Below are 22,101 nucleotides of genomic sequence, written 5' to 3' on the forward strand. Positions count from 1 at the left end.
TACAAGTGTCAAATGTATCTAGTTTTATAATAGGAGGTTTTGGAATTAAGGTTGGGATAGGATATGTGATAGTTTTGTGAGTCAATAGACATTCAATCTAAGAGAAGATAATAAGGAGTCCATGAAGGGCGAGTATGTTATGAAATATTGATTTCATAGTGCTGGTTTGGAGTGGTGAGAGATCGATTCCCACCTAATTTAGTAAATTTTTATTTTGTAGCGGTCTGGAAAAATGATCTTGACATTACTATTTTGGTTCAGACTGGACAGGAATCTCTAGCCAGCCATTGGGAGTAGACATTAAGTATCTACAGGATTCACTCAACGATCAGCTACACACACCAACATCAGTAATTGCAAAAGAAACATACAAAGTTTCAATAAACTAATTGGGAAAAAAAATAAATGAATATTGGTTTGGGTGCAGTTAGCTTTCACACAGAAGATTATAACCATTCTATAAAAGCATTAGTTGGTAGCATTTTACAAGTTTTGAAACTAATCCCAGATGCCAAACTCTAACCGAAAACTTAACCCATGTCAAAAAATACATCACTAAAGTAAACTGAGCCTTGCAATGCAAAACACAACAGAGCAACCTTATAAAGATATGAATGAGAAGAAATATAAAATGAAAAAATAAACAAAGCTAGTCATGAATAATATGATTTGAACCATAATTGGTAAGAAGTGTTTATTTAAACTTTTTTAGACCAAAATGTGTTTGGTACTATGAAGTTTTGTCACAGCATGAGAGTTTACTTTTAGAACAACGTAAAAATATTGGTTTAATTTAAGTTTGTATTTTAAATATTTTATATTTAGTAGAGTGGAGTTACATAATTAAAAGGTCATGTAATATGTCAAGGTAAATTATCATCTAAAAAAAATTCTAGTCTTGTCAACTTTAGTTGATTATTTCTACTCAAATTGACTAGCATGAAAGTAATTTTTTTTCTTTATTTAAAGTAACTAAACATCTAAAAAGAAGCTTTAGTAAAATATCATTCAATTTTTTTAATTTATCAGACTAGACGATATAATTTGTAAACTACCTAATATTTATGCACCCAAGACAAATTTTAAGATGCTAAAATGTATTTCAATACAGAAATATCAGCCATAGTATTTAGAAGAAGAGTACCATTAGAAAAAAAAAACTAGATGTTTAAAATAAAACAGAGAAATTTATTGTCACAGCTCCCGATGATAAAAATGTTTATAAAATAATAAGAAAATAATTTGTTTTGTAGGAAAATTTAATTTTCTAGATTTTCTCATCGTAAATCACTTACCTTTAATCGTTCTCGTAATAAGTTCATTCATATCTATAAACATCTTCTGTTTTGAACATACTGCAAGAATTAAAAAAAAAAAAAAGTAAAAATTAACAAAACTTAAAGAAAAATAAAATAAAGATAAATACTAGAATGAACTAAATGGAGCAAGGGCATCACCAGATCCACAATATATGCACGAGAATCGGAAGACAATGAATTCATCAACTGGCAACGCCCATGCTGCTAAATAATCTAAATGAAATAAGAATGCAACAGAAGTTTCAAGAGAACAGAAGTCACTAATTCTAAAAACAAAAAAATTACTTCACACAACTAATGCTCAGAATTATAGAGGATTTTACTAATCAATAGTAGCCTATGTTAAAAAATAAAACTACGATAACTACAAAAATAAGATTAACATCAGTTTTCTACTATGATATCTAGACTATAATAAGATTAACCTCCATTTTCTACTTGAAATCTATGCTATAATAAAACTGAAACAGTAAACTTCTGAGAGAACAATCAACAACTGGATTAACGTCAAGAGACCTAGTGAATTAGCAATATTATCAAAAATCAAATAGGTGAATACAGTCTATAACAGCAGTCTATGACAGCTAAGCAACACCTCGTTGACATTTGTAAACCTTAGCCTTCATATTATTTTCTCTAGACCTATGGTACAGCACCTCTGTTCACCAGGCATAAAAATTATTTATACTTGACTAAGCTTCTGTTGACTGTACTACTTTACATAATGGTTGGGAGATTGGCCTAAAATAGAAGAGATTTGGAATGAAAGGCCTTGAACAAGAAGATCCTAAAATTCTTGAAATGTATCAACAGTTTAAAAAATTATTTTGACGGAAATTTTGAGAGTTAGATCAGGATACTTTGACAAAGATTGTGGGGTTGGTATCAAGTGAACATAAAATAACAATTAAAATAAAAATAAGGTCAAACAATTGTTCTAGCATCTTTATTCATTATCCCTCAAACGGTTTCTACAACCTTCTTGTAAATTCTTCAACTACAACAATTTTGTGTGGGAGAAATTATGATTCAAAGGAAAAAGGAAGACTGCCTCATGGCAAACCCAGGTGCATGTACTCTGATTATGTCGGAAAACTAGGGGCAGCAAGAGGACACATGGACACATCAGCTGGAGATGAGAAGATTAGCCAGGGACAGGGACCAGTAGGTCGGATGGACTGAGACTCCAACTCCACGCTTGACGGTGCAGGAATTAAGAGGAAGAAGTGTGGGAGAAATTTAAGTCTCAGCTGTATTCTTATAGTTCATGAAGAACAGTCCTATAAGTTAATCCTATTGGACATCCTCGCAAAAGAATAATGCTCTGAGATTGAATTGGTCTGGGAGGAATATTAAAATCTAAACGAAAATGAAAAAAAAAAACTGTGTAATACAGGTACAGAATTGCTATTTCTAAAGAACATCAAAGGCTCAGACACGTTGTTCATAGGCCCAACATTGCATATGAACCTCCATATCCTGAGGTTTGAGACCAATACCCTCCACAAGGCCAGGATCACTCCTCACTACAATCAGTAATCCATTCAAAAACTGTCTGGTTTGATTGGCGGATTCTATGCTTCTGAAATATCATCTCTATTTTCACAACATTGGGAAAAGTTGAAAATCAATCATGAAACAAATCATGGCAACAAGAAGAAACAATATGAATTAAAGATAATATGAGAGAGAGAAATGGTGTAAAAAAAATATCGTATATATGACATGACAGCAAGTAGATACAAATATGATAATGGTCTTTTAATGTATTTATGTAGGGAAATGTATAGAACTAGCTCAATTAAAATTTTCTCTATTCAAGGATGTTGTAGTTTTTCATTCCAAGCTAGATAGTTTTGCTTATTTAAAAAAATAATATACATTATACAAAGATTAATAATTTCAGATTATTTAATATATTTTCCAATTACTTTCAAAATTACAAAGTATTCAATATTGATATAAGATGTACATAACATTAACTGAAAAACACTAGTAAGACAATCTCCCAAAAGAATGAATATAAAAAAACAAATTTCAAATATAGGCTACGAAAATATTCCTTCCCCAGAAGAGAATGCATATATATACTTCATAATATAATACATCTAAACCAATTCTATTCCAACAATAGAATTAGCTAAAGCTAGCAGTATTAATGGATTAGTACTACCAATGGCTAGTATATCTACAAGTCTGTATCATATCATTATAAACTAACATCAAATTTATTAGAAGTATTTTTATATAAATAAAGTTGAAAATGTCAATAAATAAAATTCAATAAAAATTAATGGAAATGATTTACAAGATGAACACAAGAGGGGATATATTTATATATGTAATAATTAAAATTTAAAAGTTTTAGGATTTGTAATTTAAATTAACTAAAAGAAAGAAAATTCAAGCAAGATTAAATGCAGGAAAAGATTTTAATTTTCTATAAATCATAAAGTATGAATCCAGTGGTCTCCCAACCAGCAGCAACTGATCGCAACCTGACGGCAAGCCAATTTCCTTCCCTAAGCCATTACCACTACCCCAGGTAACCTTCAGGATCAGCAACTTTTATTTTTAAGTTCGTCATGAATTTAAGTAGTTGGATGTTATAAAAAAACACAAGAAATGACATGGCAGCTGATATAAAAGTAAGGATGCCGGGAACAGATGCTTTTGGGCAGTTCAGAAGACTATAAAATTTCTGAGACTCTCGTGCCAAACTATAGCTTATAGTTTACAAGACTGTAATGTGGCTGTGAGAAATGGTTCTGGTTCCCTGCGAGTAAATGACTTCTGAAATACTGGGAGAATCCTCCTGAAAATCCAAAGGAATGAAAAATTGATGGCCTGACCTTGCGGTCTTCATAAAATGGCTGGCTAGCCCATGTTCAAAGGATGCTCCCAGGAAGATACCAAAAGTGCCATGTACTCAGGGTGCTTTGTGGAAAGCATATAAGAGGACGACATTGTGGAGGATGTTAAGGGGGACAAGAAAGAATAGAAGTCGATTGTCGAGAAGAACATGATTCTAAAGAGGACCATATAGCCTAATAATAATTATTACAGAGAAGCATATACAATAGATATGCATAGTTTTTGATGTAGATGAAGAATGAATATTACAAAAGTTAAAGTTAATCAAAATTGAACAGTCCAAAAATTTCCAAGATAGATAGGTCAAGAAATAGGTGAATGTTACGAATCATGTCTTATAAATGTAGGTTTTTTAACCTATCAAGGATTAAAACTTGATTGGCTCTTTGAAATAATTAATGAATTCTGTGTTGTAAGGAAGACATAAATTACATAAAATTCTTTCACCTTTAAAGTCTTGCATTGGTGCGGGGTTTGGTAAAGATTTAACGGCATCTTCGTACACTTTATGGCTTTCCTCCATATATTTTGCTATTTCTGATCCTTCAGGGAACATCGAACTGTCTGTTAACTGTTTATAAACCTGAAAATCGAAGATGTCAATTTGTGAGAAACATTGGATGTACTAACAAAATTACTGTCACCTTTATTTTAATTAATCAAAATTGACTAAATGAAGAATTCCCTCTAAAAAATTTTTAAACTTTTTAGGTATTAGTAGAAATGTTTGACACTTGACAAAATTAACATATTTTCTGTTTGGGCCCATAAGGGCCTTTCCTTAAGGATTGATTCATTACAAGCACTTGTCAAATGAGGTCAGAATGAAGCTTTTGCTTTTGCTTCTAAAATATGATTTTTTTAGAATTTTGTAGCAGAACCTTTTTAGAGGAAATCCTTTAAATAATAATTTGTACAGAATCAGTCATGTAAAGTATAATAAAAAACAAAGAAAAATCAACTTCCTTTAATTTATTACCCATTTAAAATATAAAACCAAGTGGTTCAAGTTTATTATTATTTACTTCCATTGAACTGTAAATTTAACACTTTTAAATTCTTGAATTTGATTGGCTAAATATCAATTACATTGCAAAATTCAAAAATCAATAAGAGAATATAGTAACTATATGGATTAGATAAGAAATATTTGTCCCAACATTTCATAATTTTGAAGCATTGCAAAGTAAGTAAGAGAGAAATATTTGTGTTATGAATAACAGGTTATTATATCGAATAATCTGAAGGCAATTGAAAAAAAAAGATTGATCATTAAGTAACTAATTAGTGACAGATCAGGAAGAGGGCATCATGTTGTAAAATAAAATAATAAAAGGAAAATGATATTTATGTTAAATGAGGTGTTCACAGTTGACAATAGATATAATTCGAGGAAAAGAGAGTCAGGGGTGCCATCAATAAAATATAACACAATTAAGTGTAACTTATTTTATATGTTTATACATTTTAGCCTAAATTGTAAGGCCTTCATTAGGGCTAAAAAACAAAATGAGAAAACAAACACAAATAAAAACAAAACAGTATAACCAGAAATTTATAAATAAGAACAAAAACAATATTAATAATTAATTTTCTTGTTATACTATTTCCGCTTTTTATATTTTTTGTTTTTAGTTATGGTTTTTATCTGGTTTTGTTCCTTTAGCCCTGGCCTAAAATTCAGGCCGAAATGTCGACACATAAAAAATAGGTTATTCTTATTAGTGTTAATTTCTACTTACCAGACCTATGACCATTTTCTTCTCGAAATATATCTACTTTTATGTAAGTTAAATGTAATTTAATAATAGGTATTTCAAAATAATTTAGAAAAGAAGGAATCCAAACCTGAGGATTGGTAAGTGCTCCTGTCATAACTCTTCGCATTGCAGCGCCCATAGCACTAAGGTCGTGTAACATCGTGAGGAAGGGATCTGCATCTTGCATAGCCATTAAGTGAGCATCGATGACACCAGGCTTACTGTAAACGAAATTATCCAAGTCACAAAAAAATTAGGAAAACAAGCACAATAAAATATTATAAATTAGTATTACACAATTATATCATAGTTTATCAACATTAATAACACAAAGTTAAATCAGATATAATGAAATGCACAAATTATTGACAAATTTAACAATCTTTGCTCTTCATTAAAATAATTATATTTAGTTCTATCTAATGAACCTTAAGAATAAGCTTAAACTATCATTATTACCAACAAGGTTTATCATAAAATTATGTAGTTGGTGTTAATTTATTTTGGATCTAGAAAACATACCAATGAATGAAAGTCCAATTATGTATTAATAAAAACCACGTTTTTTTTGGTTTGTTTTTTTAAATAAAGAAACATATTAAATTCTTAAATAACTTCCAAACAAATTATGATAAAATAAATTATTTCAGTGACAATAAACAATTTTAAGTTATATAGAAATGACTAATTACCTGCTCTCTCGAAGGTGTTGTATTAAACGTAGGATAATTCGAGGCATCACTGCCTCAGTTACACACATGAGGTCATGTGGAGCGGACGGTTTATTAACTTGTGACATAGGCCCATGACGATCACAGAACCTAATAAAAAATACAATAAAATAATTTATTTCTAAAAGAATAAATAATCTTGTGTTAGTTATTACTTATATAAGCATATAAACCCAAAAGATATTTTAACAATAAAATATAATTAATTAACTATAACTAAATTCTTTCAAATAACCCTTTCGTCTTTTGATGGGTCCAGACTAACTAGACCTACATTGATATCTTAAGTACTTTAATGTTCAGCACTGAGCTCTTGACCTACCACTCATTTCTTAGCTATGTTTGCAGTAGTTTCTCTTTGTTTTAGATTCATAAATATTGGTATAAGATGTTTTAAATGATATTCTTTGTAAAATATTGAACTACAATAGTTCTCTTAATAAAATTCTGTTAATTAGCAGTTTTTTTTCTTCTGATTTTTATTCAGTTTCTCATTTGCACAACTCAGGCACTGGTTTTTTCATAAGACATAATTACCATACATGCAGCTAATACAATCATCCATTTTAAGTAATAAATGTTTGAAATGAAAATTCATTCTCTTAAAGATTTCATTGCTCATCTACATTCTATTAAATCTAAGATAATCAGGAAATGCAAGTTTACAGTTATTTAAACCAGAACAATAATAATATAATAAGATATAAAAAGTTATAATCAGAAAATAGAGAGAGAATAATAATTTACCCAGTTTCTTTCATAACTGATGTATCGCCACAATCACAAGCACCACCAGCTTGAGAGCGAAACATATTAAAATCATGACCATCGTGGTCACCTCGTTGAAAACATTCAGCACAGAGGGACATACATGGTGAAATGCCACACGTACGACAGCGATAAGCTACAAAATTGGCAGTCCACACTAAACCACAAGTAGTAGCATTATCATATCGACGAACTAAAAAGAAAAGAAAAAAAAGTTTAAAATTATTATAACAATAAATGGATAGCTTATCACTAAAAATAACCCTAAATGTACACAATTAAATAAAATATTTTAAGTGATAAATATAGATTTTATCACAAAGACAATATTGATTATAAGAATTTTCAATAAATTCTCAATTTAGCTCACAGGGGAATACCGTTTAAAATTAAATTAAAAATAGGAAAGAAATAAAGCAATATATATAAAATTTGTTTCATTATAAATGGAAAGATAAAGCTAAAACTAAGTTACTTCTCTTAGTTATAATCAATATTGTAATAATTAAAATATATAAATTATGCCATATTCACTAATTCACCTGTAGTTAAAAAAATATTGTATAATAATAAACTCAATATCAATCATTATAAAGAAAAAATGAACTTTTAAATACATTACTATAAAAAGTAATATTAATTTTCAAATTACAAACTTTAAAGAAGATATTAAGCAATTATATAACTGATATAAGATACTGTACATCTTTCTTTTTCTTTTCCAATTAGAAAAATTATTACTTCCTCAAAACTATCAACTAAATACCTAAGAATGTTATGTTAAATAACTAAGAAAAAGCAGAATTTTCTTTACTTGCACAACTTAATCCAAATATTGAGGCCTTATTGAAAATGTCACAATACAAAAATAAATGAATAAAATGCCAATTTTCAACAACTCATGAAAGAGACGAGAATGATAGAATCAGTTGTTGTCATGCAAGTAATTGGAACAGAGAACAGTTATTAGAAACAGGAAGTAAATAAAAATTAACATAGAAATCAAATATATTTGATTCAAAATATTTACCATTTTTTCAACATAATTTAGCCAATGACTAACCAATTTTCTAGCCCAAATTTAAGAAAGTTTAAGTCATGAATTAAAGTAAATGATTAAGTCAGGAAACACATTTTTCATGTCTGAATCATTTGCTAACAATTTTCCTCACATATAGTTGTCCAAGCTAAGAAAAAAGTGGTAATCCGTAGGAGATAGAACAAGATAACATATAAAATAAACATTCCTTAACATATTCGTCCTTGATTAATGTAAGAGGCTGGCCACAGAATAGATTTCAGAAGGGTGTCTCCTAAACAAAATTTTGAAAACCAATGAGAAATGGTTTTTTCGTAAGAATCCCTTTCACCAAAGGCATCTTTGATATTCCTTACTGCCTGGGTGGTGGAATGATAAAATTTCAACTTATAATGCAAAATCACTCGGAAATCGTATGTTGCCATAGTCATGTTTAAAAATAAAACTAAAATTTGTATGTAAGTCTACTTAAGGAAAAAACAAACACTGTTAGAAAAGGATTAGCATTGGTTTATCAATGCTAAATAATTTGTTGGGAATCAAAAGCTAATAATTTAATCTTCCATAAACATTAAGATTTAAAATATAGAACATCTCATCAGTGAAAAACCCAATACATGGTTGCTATCTGAACACAATCCCTAACTACATTCATTCCAGTTAAAGTACTACTTCTATAATGAAGGAAGTATTGTTGATATAGAAATAAATCGAGAAGTTGGTTGGAAATGGAGTCCTTTTTAATTTTTCCTTAAATGATTTCAACAGAGGATTATCACCTAATCTTATAATTTTTTTTTTCACAATATATTCTTAACTTATATATTTTTGATAAAATATTCTACTATATCTTTTATTTTACATTATTTTCATTTTCATTTTTCATGATTCATATTCCTGCTTTCAATTGATAAGGGCATAACTTAAAAAAAAATGATGTTTTATCTGATTTATTCTTAAAATAGTAGCATAGATTGGGGTTACTTTCCCTGCTGAGGTCCCATGACAATCTACCCCAAAGTTATTCTAATTGTTACAAAGTAACCCAAGTCTGCAGAATAATAAATGGAAAGCATTCAATAAAAAATAAAACTTTTTTTTTAGTAGTGCCACTATCAAAGCATTCGAGTAATAAACACAAATTTACTTCCGTATTTTCAGTCTTGTAAATTATCTATATCTCCCCATCTACTTATGTTTCTTCAACTTTTGTTAAAAGTGTATTCTAATCTCTGCATTTTTCTTTCCTGAACACATCCCTCACCAACTTCTTTAATTTTTAATATTTTTTTTTTAGTCGCTGATCATTTTATCATGAGCCAATAGGATTCACTCAAAATAAAAAACCTTTAAAACAAAAAAAAAGTTGGTTTCATTGGAATCGAACCAACTACAAATATTGTTGCATCAGCTTAAGTACATTTGATATTGTTAACAAAAACTTAATTAATTGCTTGGCTAAAATAAGGTTGTATTTTACAATTTTTAGTTATATTATTTTTGTTTGTTTCATTGTACATTGTGTACATTAAACAATTAATCAAATAATGGAATAGTTTATGGGTCAATGATAATATTACTGAAAATATAAGCACAAAGGAACTCACTAATAAAGGAAAATAAGAGTCAGACAATGTTTGGTCCATTTTAATTAAATTGTGACATATATTATTTCAGCCCATGATTCAATTAATGAAAGATAGCTTTTGAAATATAATAAATTTCAATATTAAAATTAGCTTAATACAAATAATATTACATCAGAATTAAAACCTATAAATAAGATATGACATAACCCGACCAAAACTTGGTTATGAATTATCTTAAAAAAAGATTGCTCCCCATATTTAATATAAATAGTAATTGAATTTTACAACTGATATAAAATTGATATCTATGCCACAGATTAAAAACAGATTTATTTAATAATACCTATCCTACCCAAATGGTAGTCCACCAAATCTTTTATTCTTATTTAAATTTTTTAAAAAAATGAGATAACCTTTAGACAGGTAAAGAAGCCCATGAGTTCATCATTGTCTCACATTGTCTTACTCTTATCATGTTAATCAGGTCAGCCCCATTCAACAAAGATGTTGTTGGAAACTTAAATACAATAAAAAACAATAAGATACAGAAAAAAAGTCATTTTAACTGATATATCCGGTAGATTTAAAGACTAGTGAACTGAATAAGAGAAACAGATGAATTGCAATCTGAATGAGATAATTAAGTGGTCATTTAAAGAAAAGAATAAAATTATAATCATTAAAATATCAAAGATTTATCACAAATTCAGAAACATCAAGTATCCATATCAACCTTGCCATTGTTCCTTAAAAAATCCCTGACCCAAATGTCACTTACTTACTTTTTTATCTGGACTACATTTATTGAAAATCATACTGGAATAGCAAAAACATTATGGAAAGTTAAATAAAAGTGTTTAAATTATAAAAAAATAAGGCATTTGGTGATAAGAATTTGGAAAATCACTGATAAATGAATAACGATGGATAATGGTTCAAACCTGATCTAGTTTTCCATTTTGTAGAAAAATCAGTAAAAGAGTTGAAAAATTTCACCTTATTTGAATTAAAATTATTATTAATCAAATAAACTAAGCAAATGTACTAATAGAACCCATATCACTTATGGACAAGTCTTAAGGTCATTGCCCCTAAGTTTAATAAAATTTAAGAATTTTATTTCAATTTCACAGAATGGAATAGAATTTTTGTTAATATATAGGACTTTATTTGATAATCCAATACTTACACTACATTAATATGAACCTAACAGAAAGCATAATGAAGGTTAAGAATTATCATTATTTACTAATAAATAAAACTGGTTAGATAAAAACCAAAAGTAAGGCCTAATAGAACCTCAAGTTAATTAATAATATGATCACTTATCTGGAACAAAATTTATTTATGCAAATTGTGTGCACATGACGACAGTAAATAATCAAACGATATAATTTATATCTTAAATTCAACAGCACTTATATCTTAAATGAAAATAATAGATAAATTCTTAATCTGTCAAAAAAGTTTAGATCAAAACTCATTATTGATAGGCAACTATTTTCACACTGATTCACAAAACAATTGAGATAGCATTAAACTGTAACAATTAATATATTCAATAGTAATAATACAACAGAAACAATGACAAACAACCAATCATTGATGTTACACTAACATCTTGTTCAGGAGGCAAGAAAGTGTAGATGCACGAGACATCAGATAAATTTTATTCAAAACTGAAATGTCTAATGATCATGAGTATTTAATGGGCTATATACCTATACTAGAAAATTCATCAGGTGTTCTTCCACCAGCCATAAGCCACTTGCACCAGTCAATTGTATCCCATTCATCAATAGCTTTAGATGGATTCAACAATATATCTAGTAAATCATCAAGACTTTTTCTTGGAGCAGCATTTGAACAATCTGCATGAATAAATGCAGCAGCTCCTCTTTTACCTTTCTTCATTAACACATATCCTGGTGATGTTTCCATTCTTGCTGTTGATTTCTTCTGATCTTACTTTTGGAAGGTCAAAAATAAAAATGCATTGAGAAATAATAAAATCTAAATATCGTCCAATTGCAAATCCACTTCTGCATTTTCTGCACAAGGTTATAAAATATTGATAGGGTCGAATGACGACTGTTGAGTACTGAATGACGGGAGCATTTTGATGTTTATATTTATAGGAAAATTAAGTATTCAGGTTGGAATTCGTAAATTATTGCGGAAATTTTCATTGTTATAATAAATAAATTTAGGTTGTAACACTCTAAAAGGTTTGAGTCGAGTTACATTGCACCACATACACACTACTCTTTTCTTCCCCTGGACACAAATTATTAGGACTAATGAACTCGGAACTTCTCAGATGGCATTGGCACGACCTCACTTCATTCACAGCCTTCATTAAAAAACTATTCATCACTTATATCTTCCTCAAAAATAAATCAACCAAGAACATTTACGAATAATGTATCTAAAATAACTCGATTCTAGTTACTAGAATTTTTTTATAAAACAATATAAATAAATTATTTTTATTTGATCGATTTAAAACATATATCGATAGTTGAACAATCTTAAGTGAACATAAAAAAAAATAAATGGAAAATTCACCCTGCAGAGAACTTATTATGTTAAAATTGAATTTATAGCCAGTTATGAGTTCAGTTATAGGCCAGAAAGTAGTCAGTTTTTTACTTCGGAGGAGGTTAATAATTTTCTATCTTTGTATATTTTTTGTTTGTCGTGGGTTCTGGAGAAATCTGGCCCAGATTAATTGTACCATGTCTAATCTAATTGAATTAATACATATATCTCTAAAATGTCAGGATATTAATTTTAAAAATAAATTATTTCTGGGGCTAAATCCTCTGAAGATCAAAAATTACCATCATTGTTACTTAATATGACACATTATATTATATTCTGTTTATACTAATGTTGGCAATAGGGGAGGAGTCAGCGAAACAAAGAGTTTGAGAATATTTTGTATGAACTGGTATGTAAAAGCCGAATGTTGCAGTTTCCTCACACGAGACAGTGACGATATTTAGTTAAGGTCTTGAAATGTTCACTTCCTCCATATTTGAACAGCTTAACAGGTAAGAAGTCGATTCCTCGAGCTTTATGGTTCTGCAGCCAGTCGTACGCTAAAGTTATATTGTTTTCATTTAGCGATCCTCTCCATATTCATTCTCAACCTGGATGCTCTCCTACAAAGTTTCTTCTATTTTTCCGTAGTAAAGTTTTCACCAAGCATATCTTCATTCTACTGGTGGAGCTGACACCTATAAATATGTACTTTTTTTGGGACTGCTTGCAAGGAGAAGTGATATTAGGGTATTATGTAAGTGTAAAATAAACCTGGAGGACTAATGGCTAATTATGGAACAATATTCGGACGATGGAATCACCGCTTCCCTATGCCAAACTGGATATTGTGAATTTTGGTACTCATGGAAAATTGACTACCTTGAAGATTGAGACCAATCGCAACCTTAACTGAACTAACAAGTTATTAGATCGGGAAGTCAAGTTTTTTCTATGAAAAAAGTCGGATTACCTTTTTATTAAGGAGTCTATTTTTTCTTTTCTCTATACTCAATGTTCGCTACAAAAAACTTACGTCCTGTATAAAAATTATAGAGGATTACATCAAAAAACAGTTCATGAAGTTCCACTCCCAGTTGCCGACAGTTAAAGGATCAGTGTCCTATAACCTGGGAAACTCAAACTCAACCCGAAGACTGAAGCCTAGACTGCTACAGAACATTCTTTTATAAATTTTAATAAATATAAAATTAATTCATAGTCACACTACCTTTATTTTACTTTTTATTATTACTCATTTTATTTATTCATTATTATTATTTTTCTATTTCCTTCTCTCGTCCCTTTTTCAAATTAACTTGTTTCTTTTTACTATTAGAGGGCAATTGTTTGTTTTATTTAAGTGTACCAATATCATTATTTTTTGTTATTAATTTTACTTTCCTCTTTTATTAAGAAGCATTATTCTTATCTATTTATTTTTTCTTATTTTTATTTTTCTTTTAATAATAACATTGTTTATAGTTAGGGGTGTCTTTTGTATGAGACTATACCCCCCCATAATCAACTGTTAAAAAAATATATATATAATAAAACGGTTATATCAACCATGTAGGCCCACCAGGCCGATCTAGTATAAAATAAAATATATAAAAATAATGTATACAAAAAATCAGAAGGCCAGGAGCCTTTATGACTATCGGAAACAACTGAATAAAAGAATACAAAATTACAGATATCGTTTGTATTTGACATGAAGTACTTGTAATAATATTATAAAAGGAAAAAAATGAGGTGGTCAATCTGAAATTCCTTCCAGTGCTTCCTAAAAATTGATGAGAAACACCTAAAATCACCTTATAGTGAAATTTTGAAGGGAAGCCAAATACAAAAGAATAAACAAATTTGAGCCACATTACTATAGGCAGAAATATTTATTGTAGATATAGTCTATTATTATCTCGTTTCTTATTTCTATTCATAAGATGGACTATTACCCAGGAAGTTCGTATATTAGTCTGTTAAATGGAATATGGCCCAGGTGCCGTCAATAAAATTCAAATAGTAGATAATTATACTATTTTATTGAGCCAACATTTCGCCCCACGTTAAGTCTGTAAATTTCTTGTAAACCCATGATCTCCATGTACCACCTCATATTTTTTATACAAGCTATTATTATAGTATAATAGTGCATACTCTAGTACCACCTAAAATTTCTTGATCTACCAATAAAATAAAATAGCAGTGGGTGGATGAAGGCAAAAAGAAAAATATTCTTATCCATGATTCAAATTAGTAGGGTTAGTTTATGAACACTACTAATAGTGAAGAGTTAATAGTTCACAATGGATGTATATAAATGAGATGGTTAGTTGTGCGATCAGTGAAGAAGACGAATAAGTAAACTCATTTATTTGTGCCTAATCATCAAGGGCACTAATAAATACGTTTTTACTTATTTGTGTTCTTCACCTCATTTATTTTAATTGATATTCTAAAGAAAATAGTTAGGGGATATAAACTTATGTAGTTGTGAACAAGGGAAAAATTGAAACATAATATGACAAGAGATGCCTTAATAAACAGAATGGCTCAGAAACAATGTTAAATAACCCATTAGTGCCCATCCTGTTAAGAGTATTCCAAAGAAAAAACTATTTTTTAAAAAAAAGGGCCTGTTCATCTTTCCATTACCATTAAGTCATTTTCATCTAGAATTTATTGTGACAAGCTGAGGTAACATGCTAAAACAATAGGATAGCAGTGCTCCCACTACTCTGAGTCATTCTCTTGGGGAATGGGACTTATTCAACCAGGAAATAAATTCCTAAATATTGATGGGTCTGCAAAGTTAATACAGGGAATATACTGTATATTTCCTATATTAATTTTTTATGTACAAAAACGAGATCTTCCACATTGTTAACAGTTTGAGTCACTACTATTGTATATAGGACTGTTAGAACCTTTCAGTCAACCCAATCAAGAGAGATAATAAAATGCTCGAATAATAAATTGTAACAAAATTCGGAGCTACTGGTCTAGAGCAATGGTTCCCAGAAATAATTTAGGAATGAACCATTCCACATAAACTCAATGCAGTTTCAAACCTTACCATTTCAGATTTTCTCCAAATTTGCACTAGTTTTGTCTAGGTATCCAAGCTCTTGCTGAAAAAATGGCATTTTATACCTCTTTGTATAAAATGATAAGGCAAGGTTCCACCTTTCACCTACTTAATTTATAATTTAACTAAAAAAAAAAAAAAAAAAGTTGGGACCCACAGATCTAAAGGGTAAAGATAAGGCTAAGCACATTCTGTGCCCTAGAACCGAGATTACTTTAACCTGAAGACATTACTAGTTTAAACATCTAAGACAGGATGCGCTAAGTAAGAATTAATACTATTCGTAAGGGATCTATGAACCACAGTGTTTCTAAAAGCAAAAGAGGATCAGGATATATCATGGTGAAGAAGGGTATACTGACCCTCAATAAAATAATAATAAACAATTTCTTGGTCCCTAAACAATGCATTTGATACAGATGCTTGGCTTGATCTTTAGTTGTTTTTTCTAACTTTAACATGATACTTCACTCCAAAATAAATACTTAGAAAGTTTAAAAACTATTACAATTCTAGTTAAGATGGTGTATTTTAATGTTAATTGTAATTAAAAGAGAGAAACAAAGTAATTCAAAATTAAATGCTACAATAGTCATAAATTAAGCAAATGTTGTAAATCTAGCAGTTCCAATTTTCATAAATATAACTAAATCTATAGGAATTAGGTTAATAAAAAAAATAAGTTTTTAAAATTTATATATTATTAAGAAATAAAAAACAAGCAATTAAAACCTTAATTTTTCGAAAAACCACTTGCTTTTGCCTTGCTTGTACCTGAAAAAGAAAGTTATGATTAGCAATCTTTATTTAGAATTAAAATAGTTTATTAAATAGGAAAAATTGTCTTTTAAACAACAGAATAATTAATCTATGAGTGCAAAAAGGACGGACCTGGACAAAAAAAAAAAAGTCTAGCGGTACTGAAAGAAAAAAAAAACTACTCCAAGGACACTGAGTCGATGGTACCAATATTACAAGGTAAATATAACTACAAAAGATGATATTAAATATTATATTCTTAGATAGTTTGTATTATATAACTTTGAAAGTTCCTGACAATTATAACTCAGAGGCCTTGTGCCAATATATTTAAGATAACCTCGTGTGTGTTTTTCTCCATCTTGTTACTGTATGGTCTCCAGATCAGGAACAAAAAGAAAACTGGATTAATGAGTTAGTTCAAGATCCACATAGGCGTTGGGTATGACAGCCATGTCAGAAGGTTAAGTGTGATGACCTCTCTTCACATCCATTATTATAAAAATATGAAGCTAGAGATAAAAAAAAACCGAGTGGAATAGGACTAAATACTGCCTTGTTTCTGTATGTTGACTGGCAACTAATACTACAGGAAGTCTCTAAATAGAATCGTAATATACTTGTCCATAGGCAGAGTTGGGCAACTATGAAACTAATAGCTAAAATTGCTATGGATACAATATTTATTTGTCAATGGTCCATTCAATAATAAGGGTCATATCCATGGTAATTTTAGTATCTCTATGCATAGGCTCCTGCCTTTGAAACTCTTAGTTGAAACCACTTTCCACATGAAGAGTAATTTTTGATTTCTTGTTAACACATTTTGCCTAATTTTCAGTATTGGCTATTTCTATGTTATAAGTAAAAAACATTTACGCTTAAAGCTTTACTAATTTCAAAACTGGGAGAGGGAAGCATAAATCAAAAATATATTTAAGGTAAAAGACTAACAACTAGTATGTGATAAAATATAACAAAAAGGAAAGGTAATAAACAATTTAATGTTTGTCTGAAATATGAAATCAATCCATCGAGTAGAAAAAATTTAAATAATTCAAACAGATCTATTTAGCACCACTTTGTTACAAATTAACACTGAGATGTAATTTGTCTTTGAACTATGGTGCAGAATGACCATTTAAATATAATCTACATTTGGACTCAAACTAAATTAACTATAATTAGTCTTATAGTAAACATGAATAAATATACTTTAAAAATATGTATATTTTTTTACATACATTATGTTACCACAATATACTCTATTAGAATTAAATGAAACGAAAAACAAAATCAATATACCAACGTCCACAAAAAATGGAAACCTGAAGAAAAAAACATGTACTTGGTTTTTACTGTTTTTTTATTGTTAATAGTGGAAATCACTAATCAGACAATTGGTTACAATATAACATTGCTTTTTAAGACCTCTTCTGATAGGATGTTTGGGATTTCATTTAAAATCTAATAGTTCAACAGTATAATTTGAAACAAAATAACATTTAAAATGTTTCTAACACTTAACAAATAGTAATATCCAAAATTGACATGATTATAGTATATCTCAAAATACAAGAATGCGACCTTGAGGAAGAGTTTTTTCTCCCTACCCGCATCAAGTCTTTTTCTATAACACAATATTACTGTCTAGAAGAAGCTCCAGTGGACCCACTTCCAGAGCGGACTACACAACCAAAGGAACACATCGAGTTAAATAGGAGAGAGCCAAAGGAGTTGAATAGACACAGAACTAGAAGGCACAGCTTGCTTAAAATTTAAACAGGCCTGATTGCAAGAATGGCCCCATCCCCCCTCATCAAATATAGCTCCATGAAACTATAACTATCGAACTTACAAACTTAAAATCTGCCTATTTCCATGGAGTACTCCTTATGTAAAAAAAAGTGAATTTAAAGTTTTCTTTTGTATTTTAACACTTGCTTTACAGGTGTTTCTTAAAAACATATTTCTACGAGCACCCGTAAAATTGATGGGTAAAAAAAATACCAATTTTCTTTTTTTAAAAAAATCAATTTATTCTAATTAAGTCTAAATTAAATAATATTAGTCTTCACCTTTAAATAAACTGTTAAATTATCATGAATCGTCTCTTGTTTCTTCAGAAATATGCAACAGGGATTTTGTTGGAAAATAAAAGATAAAAATCAGGCCATACAATCCTCTTGAGTTTAAATCATCGAGGCGAGATTGAGTTAATAATTTGGAAGCATCTTACTAGAGACTTTTCTTTCACTCTTATATTTATTCTTGGAGGAATAATTTTAAAATGAAGCTGACATATAACTATTGTTTACTAAATCAGCTATCCCGTCAATTATATGGGTTTCACAAAGATAGCCATACAACAAACAAATTTCAAAAAGTAGAAAGTTTAGGAAAAAATAATTTTGTGTATAATTAAATGATTAATATACAATGCAGAATGGTTAAAATTGATGTTAATCAGTTACGGTTATTTTGGGTATTTCAAGTTAAAGTTTGAGATTTGACAAATTGATAGGCCTCGTAAACTGGGTATTAATAAATATAAAGCCCTTACTGTTCAATGTAATTTTTTCAAATACAGAATCTGGATTTAGATGTAAAGTTGATACAAAAAATATGTTGAATCTCATAACACCAAAAATAAAGATTTCTGCTAATTACACAGGTTAACAGAGCTCCCTTTCTATTATTCTATGGATTATATCATTACCAATATCTTAAGGTTAATTATTAGTCATTTCAATTTGAGAATAAACTCAACGAGATGGACCATTTTTGTAATATATGTTTTCAGGAAATTACAAGATAAGAGAAAGCAGTGGATGGAAGTTGATAACTTAAATAATACCACTTACACTAATCTCAAACTTTCCAACTTTAGGTAAAGTAGGTGTTCTATTCATAATATAGATTTCATTATAGACAGATACGGAATCATATTTGTTCCTTGCTGTATAAAATGGTCTGGTTTAAGTCAATGATTATTGCAAAGATAATTACTAACCACTTACATTTCACTTCTAAGAAAAAAAATTACCCTAATAATGATTTTTTGTTTCAAGCACAGAAACTTCACTTTTTCTCTTTTCATTACATAAATTAACTGGAAAACATGGGGGCACTTTAATTTGAAAATTTTTGGCACTATAATCACCAACAGGTCAGCATGTCTTATTCCTTGAAATAAGCTTGAGAAGGATTAGTTAACAGCCATATTTTCACTTGAGATTTCAAAATATAATCCATAATTTTTTATAAATATGTATATGTACATACATTAATTGGTGAATGGCTTTTAAGAAACATCAGAAACCAAGTCATCATGTTAAATATATTGGAATCTGGACAATTTCTGTTAAAGGAAACAATTTATTTAAGAGTTTTTGTTGTTTAAGAAATATAATTCAAACTAAAAATGTTTACCTTTCTTCAAACTTAACCCTGACTTGGAAACGGATTTTCTTCTTCTTCATTGGATCCTTCAAATCTTTTGTAACCACCTTTTGGTCAGGAGCGATCTCGGATACTGTGTAACGAGTGGGCATAAGGTGGTTGTAATTCATAACCTATAACATAATTAATTAAATACTAAAGATGACTCCATACAAAAATAATAATAAAATTTATCACCAATTTAAGCAAAATTAAGACAATCTTTGTCCATGACCATCTATTTAAGAGTCAGCTTTACAAGCTAAGATGGATCACACCCGGCTAAATTATATGAGATAACAAGGAACAATAATTTTCTGACGAAATTTGAGAAAAAAATACTGTTCAACCACACCAGCATATTTAATAAAAGCTAAATAAGCTTCCATAGACAATTATAACACATGAATTAACACTTTTTGATATTAAAAAATAAAATAATTTGAGTTAAAATAATATATCTTAGTTTTTAGGTAATTAAGTATGGATACTAAACTAATAAATGACAAACATAAATATACTAACACAAACCATGAGAAAAACGAAAAATTATGCTTAACAAACATTAGAAGTTATTCAATATAGAGCAAATAAAAAATAAAGTTAAATTTTCTGTGCCATATTCATGAGAAAGCTGCAGAGTACATCAGAACTGTTCAGCCTGAACTACATCATATTTGTTTATTCCTACTTACAGATTAAATCAAATGCTATGTAATCTATTAACACCTTTTACCTAATTATAGACTACATTTAACCAGAACTATAAGGTTAACACGGAATTACAATAAAGAGATGGCATAATCACTAGGATTTATTATAGTATAATTTCTGTGAAGTTGGATACTTTTCCAGTAATGTATAATACAAACACATGTATAAACCAAACAAATCAATCAGAAATTCAACTACATAGATTCATCCAAAACATTATCCCTTTTAAAAAAACATCTAATAACTGTTACAATTTAACATACTGAGTAATTACATTAAGTTTTCCTAAATATGATATATAAAACAACTGAACATCCAATATTAAATAAACACAAAAGATAAATTCTGCAAGAACTCACAATATTCTCTCGAAAAGGATATATTTATAAAAATAGGGTAGGGTATACAGTAAAAGTATGCAAGTATACTAAGTAAAACAGGATAGAAGATGAAGCTCATTAAAGTAAACTATACAGAAGAAACACCAGCTGCTAATGTCTAAATTTTCCACCACAAAATGAATAATCAGCAGAATTTTGCATGCCACTACCGACAGTGGAAATCATCAATAAATCATACACCTATCACTTATACAATAAATATTGAATAATTACCTTCAAAAAAGGCTTGATCTTAGACCTCTTATGGATCTTTGTTTTACTCATCCTCTTATGGACTTTACGGGGATAACGATCAATGCCAGCAACAATTGCATGCCCATATGCCTTCTCTTGTGTTCCTTCATCACAAGTTTTCAGCACTATGGCTTTTCTTCCAGCATATCTACCACTCAGCACCAACACCACCTTACCAGCTTTCATAATCTTCCCCATTTTGGATTCTAAAACAAATGATCATAGTCATTATACTATTTGTTAGTACATCACACAGATAAAATTAAAATAAGTCAAGTTGTGGGGATTGAAAATAATTTTCGAAGAATAAATTATTTCTATATATAACAAATTAATGTATTGTAAACAAAATTAATAAACTATTAAAGCTATTTTTTTTCATCAAAATGCATGTCGAGTGGAAGGTTAAACAACTTAAATATATATGTATGAGAAATTTTTACTAATATACACAAACATGTCAGTTAATTATTCTTTTTACTAATGATCACAATTACACTTATTGAAATTCAGAGTAACTTACGATGAATTCGGATGAAAATGTTAATCCGACGCACCGACGAATCGTGAGGAACCTCAAAGAAACCCACGTTGTTGTTGCCACTGTTACCAACAATATTTCTGAAATACAATTCATCCTTAGATGGTTTTCAATAATCATGATTTCATTAATTCCACTAATGAAGAAAATTTCAAGGAATATTTTCTTTAGTAATATTTACAATATCTATCATTCAAATAATTTTTCAATATTTAAAATGGAAAACTAAGAGGGGCCAACAATCTTATCAATATATTTTTTACCTTAATCTATACTACAATATATCTATGAATTGA

At 29.2% G+C, this 22,101-nt stretch overlaps 2 protein-coding genes across 6 annotated transcripts in view; both read right to left on the minus strand.

The window, feature by feature from the left end:
* Ubr3 (Ubr3 ubiquitin ligase) overlaps nucleotides 1–12,358 on the minus strand; it is an 89,381-nt gene extending 77,023 nt beyond the window's left edge. For 4 of the 5 annotated variants that reach the window (XM_067052679.1, XM_067052678.1, XM_067052676.1 and 1 more), the window contains exons 1-6: nucleotides 11,802–12,358; nucleotides 7,432–7,645; nucleotides 6,646–6,774; nucleotides 6,042–6,174; nucleotides 4,641–4,776; nucleotides 1,296–1,355 (exon numbers count right to left, since the gene is read on the minus strand). In XM_067052679.1, the coding sequence (XP_066908780.1) occupies nucleotides 1,296–1,355; nucleotides 4,641–4,776; nucleotides 6,042–6,174; nucleotides 6,646–6,774; nucleotides 7,432–7,645; nucleotides 11,802–12,021 (892 nt within the window). In that variant the 5' untranslated portion in view covers nucleotides 12,022–12,358. The remainder of the gene's footprint in view (nucleotides 1–1,295; nucleotides 1,356–4,640; nucleotides 4,777–6,041; nucleotides 6,175–6,645; nucleotides 6,775–7,431; nucleotides 7,646–11,801) is intronic. The other variant, XM_067052677.1, reaches the window with a different exon arrangement.
* A 4,040-nt stretch (nucleotides 12,359–16,398) lies between these two features.
* On the minus strand, nucleotides 16,399–21,893 carry RpL27 (ribosomal protein L27). Its single transcript, XM_014434341.3, has 4 exons — nucleotides 21,788–21,893; nucleotides 21,244–21,470; nucleotides 19,907–20,049; nucleotides 16,399–16,489 (listed from the first exon to the last, which is right to left on the minus strand). Exons 2-4 carry the CDS (start codon nucleotides 21,460–21,462, stop codon nucleotides 16,441–16,443), a joined length of 411 nt encoding a protein of 136 aa, XP_014289827.1. The 5' UTR covers nucleotides 21,463–21,470; nucleotides 21,788–21,893; the 3' UTR covers nucleotides 16,399–16,440.
* Nucleotides 21,894–22,101: the final 208 nt, after the last annotated feature.

The sequence above is a fragment of the Halyomorpha halys genome, unplaced genomic scaffold (genome assembly GCF_000696795.3).
Source record: "Halyomorpha halys isolate HHAL.00 unplaced genomic scaffold, Hhal_1.1 Scaffold1348.1, whole genome shotgun sequence".
Classification (NCBI taxonomy): Eukaryota; Metazoa; Arthropoda; class Insecta; order Hemiptera; family Pentatomidae; genus Halyomorpha; species Halyomorpha halys.

Coding starts and splice junctions, on each gene's coding strand:
- RpL27 (XM_014434341.3), bottom strand. CDS start 21,462: ATGGGGAAGATTATGAAAGCTGGTAAGGTGGTGTTGGTGCTGAGTGGT. Junction 20,050..21,243: donor AGATCAAGCCTTTTTTGAAG/GTAATTATTCAA, acceptor ATTATGTTATAG/GTTATGAATTACAACCACCT. Junction 16,490..19,906: donor AGGGTTAAGTTTGAAGAAAG/GTAAACATTTTT, acceptor TTTCTTTTTCAG/GTACAAGCAAGGCAAAAGCA.